Below are 18,817 nucleotides of genomic sequence, written 5' to 3'. Positions count from 1 at the left end.
CAGATGCAAAGTATCTGGACATCAGACGGCACGAGCTGTGATGGACTAGATAATGATGCTGTCGAACTTTCAAAGCGTTTCAATCCTTAAAATATGGTCGGAGATGATGCGAATAAAAGGAGGCGATGACAGACTGAGGAGCTCAGAAGATGTTTGATGAAGAGAACAAGGCTGACGGCTTTGGTTAGTGAGGATATTGATTGTCTCCGCGCTGAAGTATTGTCACTAAGTAAACCTTTAATCTGTCACGAGATGCCTCGTCTGGTGACTGATTTACAGTATCTTATCTCTAAATGGTTCAATCCAGCCCCGAACCTGTGTGCTGTCAAAACATGCCTGAATACAGTAGAAAATATATTTACAGTTAAAGTTTCAAGATGAAGATTTCATTCACGTGCACTAAGAAATCATTTCAAATCGGATAAAATGTATATAAGGATTGACACATAGTTTTTATATCTACCCAAGTGTGACGTCATGTTTACTTAATCTTTTAACATTTAACTCTCAATCTGATTGTGGTCTGTAAATATTCTGCTTTTATGTGGAACCTTGACGTAGACTAATGAATCAGCCTTGAAATGTCACTTGATATTTTAGTAATCAACTGGATATTTGTGCGATTTGACCATTCGATTTGGATTATATAATAACAGAGCGGACGTAATTGTTTTATAAGTGACCTTTTTAATTGACCTGGACCTGACCTGTATAAAAAATATATATATTTGAAATTAAAGTGACCGGAAATTCACTCATTTTCTACTCACCCTCATGTCGATTAAGGGTTGAGATTGTTTTCAGATTAATCTGTTCCTTTTCACACTTATAGACAAAAATAATTGTTCATTTTAATGTAGGGACTGGAACTCAGTTGTCTTCGTCTTCATCTTTGTCCAAAAAGACACTTGAAAACATCCAAATACCTCCGTACTGCTCGTCTGTAATGTCCTTCTTTTAATGAAGCCTCAAGGTGAGAAATTGTTCAGAAAAAAAATTAAATAACTGCATTTTTTAAGTTTTTTCCGCTCCAACTTTTAGTGTATCGTCATGGAAAAACATTGCAAGTAACAGTGCACAAGATCTACACTGATAGCCTGAGATCTTCCGTAAAAACAAGCTTAAAATATAGACTTGTTTAATTTTTTTAGAACAACCTTTTAGTGTCGAGTCTTCAATACAAGATGGACTTTACAGTCGAGCAGTATAAAGGGATTTGAATGTTTTTAAGTTTGTCTTTTTGGACGAACATGAAGACGAATACGACGTGAGCACCGGTCACTATATTAGCATGGACGTACATTTTCGTGGATAACTAACTAAAGTTAGGCCATGATTTTAGCAACATTTTTATTGTTCGAGAATGAAAGTTTGATCTCGAAGATTACCAAAATATACCATTAAAAAGGGTCCAAAAGTTAGTTTAAACGTCAAAGAAATAAAAATATTTTGACTAATCTATGCTGGGACTTGTAGTACTTCTAGGTGATGCAAGCTTTTTTTTCTTTCTAATTAGCATTTTTCAACAGACGGTTTTATCTATCTATCTATATAAACAACACTGAGTCAATGTTTTGTAGAAATATTTATCATTTATCATATTTGTGCAAACATCTTTATTCTTCTCGTAACGTTAAACCCTAAAACAAACACCGCCTGCTTATGTATTGGTTTAATTTTTGAGCAAATTGACACTTTTGAGCGAGGCTTTGCCGCGAGGCGCGAGAAGTTACATATTCAGCCTTTTGAAGCATCATAAAATTACAGCCACAATCATCGTACGTATTTGTTCATCGAAGAGCGATGACGATTTTATTGCATTTTAATGTTTGTTGCTGCTTAATATTGTAAACAGGTGTTATGTTTTCATCAGGGAAAGTAAACACTTCATTCCCTGAAGGATTAGAATTGTTTTTTTTAATTATTTTTTTTCTTTACTCACGCAAATTATGCAGAACGAAAACAAACATTTCTACTAATTTCGGAAAACTGTCAAAATTTATAATTAAGGCAGGGTTGAGTTGTTTTTTTGGACTTGATATAAAGTGCCACCGTCCTAAATTGAATATTATAAATCAACAAAATTAATAAGAACTGGTTTTGTATTTGAAAAGACATCAACTACTTTTTTTTTGATAAGCAAGAAAACGTGCTTAAACTACATTATTACACAAAAAAAGGTCAAACTTTAGCCGACTCAGTGCTCAATACGCCGTCTTTAGTTAGAACAGCAGGTGGATTTGGATTTGATTCTGTTTACTTGTCTACAAACTAACTCTTAAATCATCATCCAGTATTATAATAATCCACATTTTAGGTCCATCGAAACTAAATCCAGCATTTTTCACAGGTAGAAAAACTTAAGAGACATTCAAATCGTTTTTAAAATGTATTTATATTATCATATAAAACAAACAAAAAAGTACAAAATAATATTGCCTTAAAAAAATTTGTGGGGTCTTACTATGGGATGTAATTCTACTCCAAAAAAACAACATGTGTACATCTATATGTATATTATGAATGTCAAGAAGCTGCTGTGTCGAATTACTTCATGAGTTTAAATACGTTTAAATGTATTTGATGATTCCATTGAATCTAAATGTAATTAGTTCAATCTCATGTTGACCTTTACATGATTAACAGTATAATTGTACGGTTTAAACAAGCATACTCTTGGAATCGTATACAATCTTGGTATTGTATACGTCTTACGATCATAGAATATCCGAGGACGATTTTTGTCTGTTTTCACACAATTTTCCGTTGTAATAAAACAATTGTCAGCTGTTTTCAAACAATTTTCAACTGTATTTGAAAAATTCACAACTATAATTAAATTTGTTTCAAGTGTATTCAAAGAGTTTTCCATTGTATTTGAACAATTCACAACTGTATTTAAATTAGTTTAAACTATAATCAAACAATTTTCAACTGTAATTTAACAATTTCTAACCTTTTCTTTTTTTTACAATTCTTAACTGTATTCAAACACTTTTCAACTATAATCAAACATGTTTTGACTGCATTCAAACAATGTTCAGCTGTAATTAAAAAAAAAAAAAATCAATTTTAGTCGAAAAATGTTCTACTGTATTATAACAATTTGACATTTTGAACTTTTTTGGAACTAGAAAAACACTCACAGTGCACTGACCTCTGCTCGGACACTTATGTCCAACCATTTTAATCATTTAGCAACAATAGCTTCGTCACTCCTTCTTCCTTCATTCTCCAGTTTCTGTCTTGAATCTCTCTTGAACTCTTCTGTCTTCGTAATAATAATAATAAATTATTCTTCCTATTTGTCATTGTAAAGCCAAGACGTTTCCAACAAACTCCAGTCCAACTTTTTGAAGGTGAAAAACTGATTATCCGTCAGAATAATAGACCCACCCACACACACACGTCATATTTATATTTGCTATACTCTTTTATTTATGCATTTTTTCGGGGGGGATTTTCTAGCTGAAAGCTTTGACCCATTTTTTCTCCTCCTCAGTGCAAGCCCGACTACAAATTCCTATACAGACTTCTAAAGGAAACCATGCGATTCCACCCGTTAAATTTGTGAACTGTGCGGCAGATTATACTCTAACTTATTAAAATATTTTTGAGAGACGGATCATCAACATTCAGCAAAGAGAGAATTATACATTAAAGGCTCTTCGGGGCTCAGATCTAATAGATGTTTGCCCTTGAAGGCGAAAGCGGCGCACAGAGACTGGTAATACTGAGAGAAAGGAGAGTGGGACACTAGGTTGACTGTTTGTTTTTTCTACCTCGCTGTGAATTTTCTAGATGTTTTTTTTTTGTGTGTATTTTTTTTAAATGTGTGCTTGACGTCCATGCACGTCTGTTGTACTGCGTATAAATGTGCGAGCAGAGGTGGATTTATCAGTGTGTGCCAGTGTTGCGAGTGCAAGTGTAACACACAGCCACATCATCTGCCTGTTTTTGTGACACTCCTTTGAAGTCTCTTTGATTCTCCCCAGTGCTCGCTAAAAAAATACTTCAGACACTTTCTGTCTGATTGCCTTAGCATGGTGTTGTCCTGGGATGCCCAGGCTTTTAAGGCGTGGGAGGGGGACGGGTGGTGGTGGGGGGGAGGCTAGGAGTAGAGCATGCGGTGCAAACCAAAGTCAGAAATGAAGCGACTAAGCCAACCAAAAGTAATGAGGATATGCAATATCGGTGCAATGTAGGTGTGACGGTAGATGATTGTACAGATACTGTACGTTGACGATGTGTGATCTTCTTAAGTGGACCATTGGCAACATCTCATTCTACACAAGTCTCTGCTGTATTACTCCGTGAGTCTCCTTAGTATTACTCCACAAGTCTCTGTTGTATTACTCCGTGAGTCTCCTTAGTATTACTCCACAAGTCTCTGTAGTATTACTTCACAAGTCTCAGTCGTATTACTCCGTGAGTCTCCGTAGTATTACTCCACGAGCCTCCGTCGTATTACTCCGTGAGTCTCCGTAGTATTACTCCACGAGCTTCCGTCGTATTACTCCGTGAGTCTCCGTAGTATTACTCCACGAGTCTCTGTTGTATTATTCCACGAGTCTCTGTAGTATTACTCCACAAGTCACTGTTGTATTACTCTACGAGTCTCTCTAGTATTACTCCACGAGTCCCCGTTATATTACTCTACGAGTCTCTGTAGTATTACTCCATGAGTCCCCGTTGTATTACTCTACGAGTCTCTGTAGTATTACTCCACGAGTCCCCGTTGTATTTCTCTACAAGTCTCTGTAGTATTACTCCATGAGTCCCCATTGTATTACTCTAAGAGTCTCTGTAGTATTACTCCACGAGTCCCCGTTGTATCACTCTACGAGTCTCTGTAGTATTACTCCATGAGTCCCCGTTGTATTACTCTACGAGTCTCTGTAGTATTACGCAGAGAGTCTCAGTAGTATGACTCTACAAGTCTTTGTAGTATTACTTCACTAGAGTCTCTCTAGTATTACTCCACAAGTCCCCGTTGTATTACTCTACAAGTCTCTGTAGTATTACTCCATGAGTCCCCGTTGTATTACTCTACAAGTCCCCGTTGTATTACTCTACGAGTCCCCGTTGTATTACTCTACGAGTCTCTGTAGTATTATTCCACGAATCCCCGTTGTATTACTCTACGAGTCTCTGTAGTATTACGCAGAGAGTCTCAGTAGTATTACTCTACGAGTCTTTGTAGTATTACTCCACGAGTCCCCGTTGTATTAATCTACGAGTCTCTGTAGTATTACTCCACGAGTCCCCGTTGTATTACTCCGTGAGTCTCAGTAGTATTACTCCACAAATCTCTGTAGTATTACTCCACGAGTCCCCGTTGTATTACTCTACGAGTCTCTGTAGTATTACCAAAGTCAGAAATGAAGCGACTAAGCCAACCAAAAGTAATGAGGATATGCAATATCGGTGCAATGTAGGTGTGACGTTAGATGATTGTACAGATACTGTACGTTGACGATGTGTGATCTTCTTCAAGTGGACCATTGGCAACATCTCATTCTAAACGATATATACCATCACGGCCTCCACCGCTGGCTTAGCAATCATTTAATCCAGTTGTTACCATGAACATGTTCCACAAACGTCCGCTCTTCTTAAGTGGACCATTGGCAACATCTCGTTCTACACAAGTCTCTGCTGTATTACTCCGTGAGTCTCCTTAGTATTACTCCACAAGTCTCTGTAGTATTACTCTGTGAGTCTCTGTAGTATTACTCCACGAGCCTCCCTCGTATTACTCCGTGAGTCTCCTTAGTATTACTCCACGAGCCTCCGTCGTATTACTCTGTGAGTCTCTGTAGTATTACTCCACGAGCCTCCCTCGTATTACTCCGTGAGTCTCCGTAGTATTACTCCACAAGTCGACGTAGTATTACTCCACTAGTCTCTGTTGTATTACTCCACGAGTCTCTGTAGTATTACTCCACAAGTCCCTGTTGTATTACTCTACGAGTCTCTCTAGTATTACGCAGAGAGTCTCAGTAGTATTACTCCACGAGTCCCTGTAGTATTACTCCACAAGTCCCTGTTGTATTACTCTGAGTCTCTCTAGTATTACTCCACAAGTCCCCGTTGTATTACTCTACGAGTCTCTGAAGTATTACTCCACGAGTCCCCATTGTATTTCTCTACGAGTCTCTGTAGTATTACTCCATGAGTCCCCATTGTATTACTCTAAGAGTCTCTGTAGTATTACTCCACGAGTCCCTGTTATATTACTCTACCAGTCTGTAGTATTACTCCATGAGTCCCCGTTGTATTACTCTACGAGTCTCTGTAGTATTACGCAGGGAGTCTCAGTAGTATTACTCTTTGAGTATTTGTAGTATTAATCCACGAGTCCCCGTTGTATTAATCTACGAGTCTCTGTAGTATTACTCCACGAGTACCTGTTGTAATACTCTACGAGTCTCTGTTGTATAACGCAGAGAGTCTCAGTAGTATTACTCTATGAGTCTTTGTACTATTACTCCACAAGTCCCTGTTGTATTACTCTACGAGTCTCTCTAGTTTTACTCCACGAGTCCCCCTTGTATTACTCTACAAGTCTCTGTAGTATTACTCCATGAGTCCCCGTTGTATTACTCTACGAGTCCCCGTTGTATTAATCTACGAGTCTCTGTAGTATTACTCCACGAGTCCCCGTTGTATTACTCTACGAGTCTCTGTAGTATTACGCAGAAAGTCTCAGTAGTATTACTCCACGAGTCTCCTTGTATTACTCCGTGAGTCCCCGTTGTATTACTCTACGAGTCTCTTTAGTATTACGCAGAGAGTCTTAGTAGTATTACTCTACGAGTCTTTGTAGTTTTACTCCACGAGTCCCCGTTGTATTAATCTACGAGTCTCTGTAGTATTACTCCACGAGTCCCCGTTGTATTACTCTACGAGTCTCTGTAGTATTACGCAGAAAGTCTCAGTAGTATTACTTCACGAGTCTCCTTGTATTACTCCGTGAGTCTCAGTAGTATTACTCCACAAATCTATGTAGTATTACTCCACGAGTCCCCGTTGTATTACTCTACGAGTCTCTGTAATATTACCAAAGTCAGAAATGAAGCGACTAAGCCAACCAAAAGTAATGAGGATATGCAATATCGGTGCAATGTAGGTGTGACGTTAGATGATTGTACAGATACTGTACGTTGACTATGTGTGATCTTCTTCAAGTGGACCATTGGCAACATCTCATTCTACACGATTTATACCATCACGGCCTCCACCGCTGGCTTAGCAATCATTTAATCCAGTTGTTACCATGAACATGTATCCACAAACGTCCGCTCTTCTTAAGTGGACCATTGGCAACATCTCGTTCTACACAAGTCTCTGCTGTATTACTCCGTGAGTCTCCTTAGTATTACTCCACAAGTCTCTGTAGTATTACTCTGTGAGTCTCTGTAGTATTACTCCGTGAGTCTCTGTAGTATTACTCCAGGAGTCTCTGTAGTATTACTTCACGAGTCTCAGTCGTATTACTCCACGAGCCTCCGTCGTATTACTCTGTGAGTCTCCGTAGTATTACTCCACGAGCCTCCCTCGTATTACTCCGTGAGTCTCTGTAGTATTACTCCACAAGTCCCTGTTGTATTACTCTGAGTCTCTGTAGTATTACTCCACAAGTCCCCGTTGTATTACTCTACGAGTCTCTGTAGTATTACTCCATGAGTCCCCGTTGTATTACTCTACGAGTCTCTGTAGTATTACACGAGTCTCCGTTGTATTACTCCGTGAGTCTCAGTAGTATTACTCCACAAGTCTCTGTAGTATTACTCCACGAGTCTCTGTTGTATTACACCGCAAGGCTAGAGAGTATTACTCCACGAGTCTCCAAAGTATTACACTGCAAGCGTACGCAGTATTTCTCAACAAGTCTCCCTAATATTACTCCACAAATCTGTGTAATATTACTCTGCAAGGCCCTGAGTCAGAAGCCTCACAAAAAAATACTACTGAGCTTTGCAAAGTGCTACTATGGAGCCTCGCAGAGTACTACTATGGACGCTGAAGGTGCAGTTCATAGCTTACCAACAATTTGAAAGATTTTGTAGAGCCATGTACCACATTGAAACGGTTTGAGGTCGGTAAGTACAACAAATAAACATCATAAATAAGGCTCACTGTCTGTTTCTGAGAGAATTAAAGGAAATTTAATTGTTCTATTGTCTGAAAAATCCAAAACGAGATTTGACAAAGACAACTGGAATACCCAAAGTTCCCCCACGCCACCGAGTTCACGTACTGTTGAGAATTAGCGTTGGAATATGGTAAAATATTTGAAGAAATGATGCCTCAGGGGCTAAGATTTCTAGGAAACCTTTTTTATCAGTGTAGATAATCTACAAGTAGCCAAATGTTTGTTCTCATTATGTGTTTTCATATTGCCTGTGGATGATAAACAAGTGCGTTAAGATATGGGATAAATATATTTGGAGGGACAGTATGTTATATGCAGTTTATTACCCACGCTATATCTGGCTTTAAAACTACAGTAATCTAGGGACTACAGAGTGCACCTGTATATGAGCCATATCAATACAATTTAAAAGGGAAAAAAAGGACATATATTGTGTTGGTATACCTTTGTACACGTTGTTAAAGGGGAGATATTTACTCTGAAAGATTATTTTCCACCCAAACAGTGCCTGTAACACAACAACATAAAATCCGACGAGCTATTGTCAACTTGAGGCTAAATATTTGTATTTTCTTTTAAAATTTGCTCTTTTTCATTGGATCATTTCTTTACACTGCAGTCTCCAACATGTCACCATCGCACTACAAACGCTATTTCCTTCTCATATTTCCTGATTTTATTTAAAGGGATCATCGTCCAAAAAGACACTCAAAAAGATGTTACCCGTCTGTTATATTGTTGATCCTCTAACTGTCTAAATCTCAATATATTGTGGTTCCTATAGTATCACAATTTATCGTTTCTTAACCTGTGTCCTGATCAGACTGACCTGACCAAAGCTGAACTCCTTCTGTGTTGAGATCGAACATCTCATAAACATTCTTGACACATGTCTTGATCTTTTTTTAGAGAATTTTGCACCTGGAGTCCGAGCTATCAAGCGTCCGAGAAGACCTGGAGGTGAACAGGATCCAGCACGAGCAGCAGTTGGCGGAGATGACGGTCCGTCACGAGGAGGAGAAGCAAAGGGTCCTCCTGGACAAAGAGACCGCGATGGAGCGCCAACGTTTGGACATGGAACACATGTGCAACGATCTCGAGAGAAGACACCAGGAGGACGTGCACGCCATGAAGGAGGCGGTAGGTCGTGTTTGTTTTGATCGAGGTTTGTGTTTGTCAAGACCCTCGGATTAAGAGGCAACGTATTATTTAGTTTTGTTTTTTTTTATTATTTGGTACTCGTAAAGTCCTCTTTTAGTCTTTCCACCACTTATCTAGCAGGAAGCAGAGCCAATGTGGTGTTGATCAGAACCTGATCATCAAAGACAGACGTTTTTATTAGACACCATCCAGCGCCAGCTGTGCAGCATTAACCCCGGAATGCTGGGACCCCAGAAGCATCAGGCAGCCATTCCGCCTCATATGGCGAGCAGAACCAGAAGTGAAGAAAGTATGCGGGACAAGAAACACAAAACAGTTCTTGCTAAAGCGGCTAAAGATGATTTTCCAGAAAAGTCTGTACACACAAAAAATGTGTCGAGCGCCGTAGTGATTCACTTTAGCTGTTCCAGTTTTTCTTCTGTCAAACAGATGAAACACTTTTTTTCCTCTTCGTAGGATGAAATGCTTAAAAACTTTTACTACTTTTGTTGCACCTTGATTTTGTCTTCTGAATGTGTCTCAGTGGATTGAAGTCAGCCAGGCCTCAGATCTGTATTGACTAGATCTTTTTGTAGGCTGAAAATTGTTTCATTCTTTTGATGCAGACAGAAATGCTGTCCTCTGCAGTCCACTGCACTCCTCCAAGCAGAATCTGGGCTTGCCAGCTTTTTTTTATTTTTCAAACATACCCACCAGAAAAAAACCCCCCCCAGAAATCCATTAAATCCATGAATGGATTCTCATCAAAGACGCATGCGTCTAAGATCGCGGGGAGACGCAGAGAGAAGGGAGCGATAAAGGTTTGCCGAAACGTTTTGGGACGAGCGAGACAGAGGTGTTGGGCGGTAAAAGAGAATATCAGAAGAGATTCAATTAAACTTTAAGATGGTCCCATGAATTTCAGTGAAAAATAAAGTTGAAGCAGGGGTGGCAGAAGAGAAGGTGAACAGCAAGGGGATTCATATTTCTATTTAAGTTGGTCTTTGTAGATAGTGTGTGTGAGTGAACATACGTTCCCAGACCTCACAATCTCTCAGCCCCACTGAGGGGTCTGTGAAGCTGCCTCTGTGCCTGATAGACGCCTCATCTCCAGACTACTGTGAGCACAAATCCTGTCTCTTACCTCCAACACCTTATCTTTTTTTTTTCTTATTCTCCTCCACAACTGAACTGTCTATATATTTCTGTCATTCCCTACAGTTTCCATCAGCGTCTTCCTGCTGCGCCAGCCTAGACTATGACAGTTTTCCACAAAAGTTGGTCACTGCAGCTTGAAAATAGTACACTCTTACTACCACCCATTACTGCAGTTTACTAAGTCGGTACTGTTTCCATCAGATCCTTCTGTGATGTCACAATTGAATTCCATTTCTTTTTGCCTTTTCAAAGACGATTAAGGACGAAACCAACTAGTAAATTAACTCCAATTTGTGGTTTTGGGATGAATTTGTACATTTGGGTGAATAACCTGATTTAAGTTTACTGTTTACTGTAACCCCACCTGCTTGTCAATATTTGGGCTATAAGGCCGTCTGAGATAAAAGTAAACCCCTCAGGCTTGATAGGAAATGGAAGGTGTTTGCAGCCCGCAGTTTATATTTACTGAAGTCAACTGCAGCGCTTTGTCCTTTTTAGAGATTAGTTGTGTAAACTTAGTCTGAAACAAAATGTCCATGGGTGTGAGCACGGTGTGTTTGCAGTGCACATATGCTCTGTGTTCCCTCTTTTTAAGGTCCATCTGTCTTCACTTTCTGTTGTTGTTCAACTGTTGGACGAAAAAAAAGGGCCGTCCTTTGAAAAGACGACTCCTGCAGGTTTTGTTGTCCGTCTTCAAACCGAAAAAAAAGAATTCATCATTTTTACGAAGATCTGCCAAGGAGATGGCAGCTACTTTGTCGCATGCCTGTTGTGTTACAATACAGAAGATGAAAAGTAACTTTGCATTGTCCAAACTGCACTAAGCTATTCTGTATTCATGAGAATGTTGGCTTGGCCGTTTTATTTTAATGATTTTTTTTTTTATACAAGTTTCAATGGAATTGCTTTGGTTGAAGGATAAATCATAATCAATGCATTGTGCGGAGGTTGTTCTCATTTGGAATCTGATATATTTTAAAATCATTTAACATCACTTTTTCAATATCGTAAAGATGTTGCATTGATCACTACGTAGCTAGCATAGACGTTATCCTTTTCACAAACTCATTTGTTAAAGCAGCCATACATGACATTACAAATCGTGTTTCCAGTCTCCACAGTGGCAGAACAGTGTAACTGCAATTTTGTGCAACCTCTGTTGTGCCCTTCCAAAAATAACAAATGAGCATTTACTAACAAATCGAGAATTAGCCTACTCATTTAATCTTCCTGGTAACTTTAAAAAGTCTCTGTATTTTATATGAATGCTTTTAGGATTCACGTAACATTTAAATACCCTCTGTAGTGAAGACAACTGACAATTGACAAGGTTACGAGAAGATCTTTAGTTTTTTTTATAACTCATGCACACGCTTCTGTAGACCAAACGCCAAAAAACAGACATCTTTTTAGCCTCGTGCTGTTCAACAACAACAAAAACAACTCTCTATTTCCCCTTTATTTATATTTTACGTGGGTGAGTATTCATTTAGAACTTCAAGTGAATGAAATGACATAAGTTAGGGGAATGTATTAATGAAAGTTTGGGAACATTTTATGAGCAGTCAAAGGAATTATGAGGCCTCAACATGTATTTGAATCGTAAAAGAAATTGAAGGAAAAACCAAATGTCACATAGTGCTGCTTGAAGTCAAGGAGAGTGAGTAATGAAGTACGAGTGTCAAAATGCTGCCGTCATCTTAAAGAGCGTCATCATCTCGCAACAGGCTCCAAAAAGAATGACTTTGGCAGAAGCGTTTCAGTAAGAAAGACCAACAGACACTTGGTCTAAATCAGGGGTCTTAAGTTCAACTTACCTGGGTACCTTCTTTCAGGATCAGTTTTCTTAAGTAAGAAATTCTGGTTCTTACTTTCAGATCTATTCATGGTCAGACCTTCCATCAGTGATCTGATCCAGCCTTACACCCCAGCTCGGGCTCTGAGGTCTGTGGATCAGAATCTACTGATGGTTCCTGAACACGCTTCAGGACCAGAGGAGAGAAATCCTTCCAGACTGTTGCTCCTAAGCTTTGGAACCATCTCCCTCTGTGTTTGATGGATCTACTGAACTACTTACTTACTTACTCACTTCCGCTTCCGGTAAGCCTTTGATCGGCCTGCTTGAACGTGAGCTCTTGCAATAATTGCGTCGTTTTAACGACTATTTGTTCGAAGATCTCCTGAGTCTGAAGAGACTTTGTCGAAAAACTGAGCGTTTCTGGAAGTCCACTAAACTTGAGGTGCACAGACTTCACCTCAGGGATCTGATGTCTTCTTACAATAAGATGGTAGAAACTGCTAGATCTGATTACATCAGAAAACTGGTAGCAGCAAATAAGAAAAACCCCAAAGTGTTGTTTGACACGATTAATTCTCTCGTGTCTCCTGCTCCTCAAATCACGCCTGTCTTCTGTGAAGATGACTGCATTGTTGAGATTTTTCATTGACAAAATTAAATTGATCAAAGAGAAAATCTCCTCCCCTTTCTTTGGAACCCCTACTACCTCTGAGCCCCTCTCCTCCTCTTGGTCCTCCTTCACTGCTGTATCTTTGGGTGATATTTCGGCACTAGTGAACAAGATGAAACCATCCTCTTGCTCAGATGACGTCCTTCCTTGTAGGCTTTTTATCAAAGTATTTGATGTAATTAGCCCCTGGGTTACCAATATGGGGAACCTCTCCCTTTCCACAGGGGTTTTACCCAATGCATTTAAACATGCCATTGTAGAGCCTCTGCTCAAAAAGCCAGGCTTAGACCGAACTGACCTCAGTCATTTCAGGCCTATTTCTAAGCTCCCTTTCTTGTCCAAGATCTTGGAGAAGGTGGTGTCTGAGCAGCTGTCTTTGTTCAGTCTGGCTTCCGTAAACATCACTCTACGGAGACAGCTTTACTGAAGGTGTCCAGTGACATCATGATGTCGGCTGACTCGGGTAAATTCACTGTTCTGGTTCTTTTGGATCCGTCCTCAGCCTTTGACACAGTTGATCACCAGATCCTGCTGAGAAGACTGAGGGTTGAAGTGGGACTGTCTGGGTCTGTGTTAGAATGGTTCTCATCATACCTTTCTGGGCGCAGCTTTAGTGTATCTGCCAATCACATGAGGTCTGAATCGGCAGATCTGATGTGTGGAGTACTTCAAGGTTCTGTTCTGGGTCCTTTATTGTTTTTGCTGTACTTGATTCCCCTCGGTAAAATCATTCAGAGATTTCCTGATGTTTCTTATCACATTATTGCTGATGACATCCAGCTTTACTGCTCTTTTGATACAACTGAGCCCCAGAGGCTGAACAGCTTAGTCAATTGTTTGTTAGAAATCAAACAATGGCTGAGTGAAAACACTCTGCAGCTAAATGTGGACAAAACTGAAACACTGGTGATTGCTCCTGATGATAAGGTTCCAGGGTTGAGTCAGTACTTGGGTGACTTAGGTCAGTCTGTCAAACTGAGCCTGAGAAACCTGGGTGTTGTATTTGATAAAGACATGTCTCTTGTTCAACACTGCAGAAAACTGACCAGAAACTGTTTCATTCAACTGAGAAAAATCACTAAATTTAGGAAAATGTTGTCGGAACATGATCTGGAGCTTGTAATCCATGCGTTTGTGTCTTCTCGTCTGGACTATTGTAACAGTTTATTTACAAGAAGGATCTGTCTCGCCTGCAGTTGATTCAGAATTCTGCAGCGAGAATTCTGACCCGCTCAAGTAAAATAACTCACATTTCTCCGATCCTTAAAACTCTTGGCTTCCAGTTTCTTTCAGGATCAACTTTAAAATTCTGGTTCTTACTTTCAGATCTATTCATGGTCAGACCTTACATCACTGATCTGATCCAGCCTTACACCCGAGCTCGGGCTCTGAGGTCTGTGGATCAGAATCTACTGATGGTTCCTAAACACGGTTCAGGACCAGAGGAGAGAAATCCTTCCAGGCTGTTGCTCCTTAGCTTTGGAACGATCTTCCTCTCTCTTTGCACTTGATGGATCTACTGACTCCTTCAAGAAACATCTTAAGATGTTTTTATTTGTTGAGGCTTTTCCTTGATTTTCTGGAACTCCTGTTGTGTTCTCAGTTTTATCTTGACCTTTAAAGTATATACTTTATTGAATATTGTTTTGATTGTTTAAGCGCTTTGTGACCCTGGTCTAGAAAAGCGCTATACAAATAAAAATTACTTACTTACTGTACTTACTTACTTACCTTTGGAGGTAGTCTGGGTCACATCAGCCTATCAGACTATCAGCTACAATAGTCCCTGAATCATGGCAGCAGTGAACCGCCTAGTTAGCAGCAAATGTCATTCATCTTCCATATCTTAATCGTATCTACCTGTCCTACACTATGCCTTCCTTGAACATGTTGAGAAGTTTGCCTGCTTTTGGCAGAAAAAGGATCTTCCACTTGTTCTTAGATCGTTAGCCTCCTTAGAAGACATGGAACGTTAACGTCATAGTTCAACCCCAAAAAAAGAAAATTCCCTCATTTTCTACTCACTCTTATGTCGACTAACGATTGGGATTATATTCCGAGCTATCCGTTATTTATAGAGTTTTAGGCAAAAATGTTTGTTCATTTTAATGTAGCGACTATAGCTCAGTTGTCTTCGTCCAAGAAGAACTTCAGAAGAACATCCAAATAGCTCAGTACTGCTCGTCTGTGACGTCCATCTTGTATTGAAGCCTTTAGAGTAATTGTTCTGGAAACAAATTAAAGAAGTCTTTATTTAAACAGCGTAAATATTGCTCACTTGCAAAGTTAAACTCGAGCTCAAAGACCAGAGCTGTGTCTCAAAAGTATTTAAAGTGCATAAAGGTGTTTTTATTCTTAGTATGCAAAATGTAGTGCCCCATGCACACTAAATTGTCACTAAAACACCCACAAAACTGAGTATGGATCGATGGACACATTCTACCCTAAACTTCTTCATTTAAGTGACGTTGACGTTGTAAACAAAAGATACGTCATATATATATATATATATATATATATATATATATATATATATATAAATGCATGTACTTACAGGTGCATTTTCAGCAGCAGTAGGAGGATGAAACGTCTTTCGGTGTTGATACCGGCGTAAATATCTCGCCAATATTTCGTTTCTCATATTTTCTTGATCCAAACAAAATGTGCAGCCAGCAGGTGGCGATAGTGTTCCTAAAGCTGGTTACAATCATCGTTAAATAGTAGTAGAAGAAGAAGCTGACGCGTCATTTCCCGTTAGTGCGTAGCAGCAGAGTTTGGTTTGAGACGTACTATCTGTCGAGAATTTGCGTACTAGTTAGTAAGTACACTATCCTGATGCATACTAACTTCCAGTACACTGAGAGAAGAATGCGATTTGAGACACAGCATTTGATTTTCCACTATGAACCAACTTAAGATATATCGACTAAGTTTTTTTAAGAACAATTTGTTACGCCGAGGCTTCAACACAAGAGTAGCATCACAGGCGAGCAGTACGGAGGTACTTATACATGCTACTTATATGTGCTATAGTCGCTACATTAAAATTAACACACATTTTGCCTATAACTCTAAAAAGGAACAGATAACTCTGAGTCGACATGAGTAGTAAAAATGAGTGACATCAGAATTTTGGGTGAACCATCACTTTAATTCCGGCAGTTTGAACGATAAAAACGATGTTAATTCTTTTTTAGTGGAACCCTTATCATGATGCTCCACACTCTTTGCTTCCAGTCGGGAAAACCTCAAGGGACTTCAGCTTCATATACTGATAGTTCACTCTATATTTCTGTTGAAAAAAAGAAAGAGTATTCGATGTAAACGGTTTTAAATAAGGGACGATAGAAACGCTATCCTCCTGTAACCTCCGCACCGTTCTCACCCTCCACCAGAAGGTGGGGCACGAGCACGAGGGCGCCCCCTCTTGTCTTTTATTTATTCGGTTTGTCTTCTGTCGTTCGCAGATACATGAAATCACATTATTCAGTTAGTCATGGATTAGAGGCAAACACAGACCAAAAGAACAATCAAAGAGTTTCTCACCTCCGTTTTTAAAAGCCGAGAGACAAACCAGCGAAAAGGGAAGAAAGAGGTCAGGCCTTTTTCGGATTTTGTCGCAGAGTTTGTTTGCGTCTTTTTGACGTTTTTCCTACGTTTGCGTCATAGTTTCGACGTGCAGGGGGATTGTTTTGTTTTTTTTCCCCCCCGTCACTGTATTAAACATATGTTTGGTGTTGACGCGTGTGCTCATGCGCGAGACTATCAAAGCCGGGTTTTTCTTTTCGTTTTTTTTTTTTTTTTTCTCAGCGCGCCATCGGGGCCCGCGGCGGAGAAAGAGAGTGAGTGAGTCACCCACTAGATGAAAGAGTCAAAAGTAAAGGCTCTGCCATCCCCAAAAAAAACATCACACGGCTCCCTCGCTCACTTTTTGAAGTCATCCAAGAGGAGGGAGGGAAACGACACACTTTCTCAATCGCATTAAAACATGGCATCAGGCAGCTTCCATCTTGTGGCACGCTATAGATTACAGTTCTGGGGTTTTTTTTTTTGATGTGGAGTTTAAATGGGACACCGTGATGTCAGGCTCTGTTTTTTTGGGATAAGTTCCTAATTCAACTGGCATCCCAACATCAGGCAGATTTATTAATCAAAGGGAGGCATCAATACAGAGGGAAAAACAGTTCGGCGTTACGTAGGAAGAGAGATTTTTTTTTTTTTTTTTGTCACAGTTCAATCAGAGTTCACTTAATGTTTCAAATAAGTTTTTTCCCCTTGAAGGCGTCTCGTCATCGGAGATGAAGTTTGGCAAAAAAAGTACACACCGGCGTCTTTTCGTCAGATGATCTTTGTTTGTGTTTTTGATTGTCAACGATCCTTAAATAAACTTCCGAGCACCTCGGGAAAGCAGGTTCACCTGGCCACCGTATTGCACTTTTTTTTGGGGGGGGGGTGTCGTGAGTACCCATGATGCATTCCTTCAGCGGGGATGCCGCGCCGACAGCGAGCAGGAGGGATGAAAGGAATGGGTAGTGACAAGCGGTGATGGCAAACTGTGAAATGGAAATAAAGCGTCTTGTCATTACAGCGCCGGCTGCACACAGCAGTACACATGAGCGCGGTGTGACGGCCATGATTACCGACAAACTTCCTGCTCCGCTGTGACGGCAGATGGAAAGTGAATCTGTTGTGTCTGGTCGTGTGAGGCTGGAGGTCACTCGTTTGACCTCTGCGGGAGAGAAGTGAAGCTGTACGTTCGTGTCGTTGGTTTCAATCTTGTCCTTAACGTTGGTTCACTGTATATTTTACCGTTTTTTTTATTGACAGACTTTGATTCAAGCACATTCTTTTTTATTTTTCTCACATGTGCTATGAGTGTTTTCAACTGTGATCAAACAATTATCAAACAATTTTCAACTGTAACCCAATACGTCTCAACTGTATTCAAACCATTTTTTCAACTATAATTTAAAAAAATTCAAATTTATTCAAACAAATTTGTACTGTAATCAAACAATTTATATGTAATCAAACAGTTTTCAACTATAATCAAACAATTTTCAACTATAATCAAACAATTTTCAACTAAAATCAAACAGTTTTCAACTATAATCAAACAATTATCAACTATAATCAAACAATTATCAACTATAATCAAACAATTTTAAACTATAATCAAACAATTATCAACTATAATCAAACAGTTTTCAACTATAATCAAACAATTATCAACTATAATCAAACAATTTTCAACTATAATCAAACAATTTTCAACTATAATCAAACAATTATCAACTATAATCAAACTATTTTCAACTATAATCAAACAATTATCAACTATAATCAAACAATTTTCAACTATAATCAAACAATTATCAACTATAATCAAACTATTTTCAACTATAATCAAACAATTTTCAACTATAATCAAACAATTATCAACTATAATCAAACAATTTTCAACTATAATCAAACAATTTTCAACTATAATCAAACTATTTTTAACTATAATCAAACAATTATCAACTATAATCAAACCATTTTCAACTATAATCAAACAATTATCAACTATAATCAAACAATTTTCAACTATAATCAAACAATTATAAGGTAAGGTAAGGTAAAACTCATTGAAATTTTTTTTTTCCAATAGCCACAGAAAATAAATAAAAAATAAAATAAATCAAAATAAAATAAGAACAATAACATAAAGAGAAAGAACAAGATGACACAATCTAAGGCTAAAGATAAAGATAAAGAACATAGATCGAAGAAAAATAAAAAAAGACAAAGGATACAAAGACTAACATAGAACAGAACATCCAGATACTTTCACTCCACTCCTGCCCCCGAACTCAGAATTGTACAATTTAATAGCCCGAGGAATGAATGA

The 18,817-nt window shown here is 38.9% G+C and overlaps 1 protein-coding gene across 1 annotated transcript in view; it reads left to right on the top strand.

Moving 5' to 3' along the window:
* cep112 (centrosomal protein 112) overlaps positions 1-18,817 on the top strand; it is a 96,055-nt gene that overhangs the window by 31,087 nt on the left and 46,151 nt on the right. Inside the window, exon 12 of the mRNA XM_087808368.1 lies at positions 9,068-9,298. Coding sequence (XP_087664494.1) covers positions 9,068-9,298 — 231 coding nt within the window. The remainder of the gene's footprint in view (positions 1-9,067; positions 9,299-18,817) is intronic.

Source organism: Callionymus lyra, chromosome 15, assembly GCF_982586985.1.
Source record: "Callionymus lyra chromosome 15, fCalLyr1.hap1.1, whole genome shotgun sequence".
Taxonomy (NCBI): domain Eukaryota; kingdom Metazoa; phylum Chordata; class Actinopteri; order Syngnathiformes; family Callionymidae; genus Callionymus; species Callionymus lyra.
This window is presented reverse-complemented; position numbering and strand designations above follow the sequence as displayed.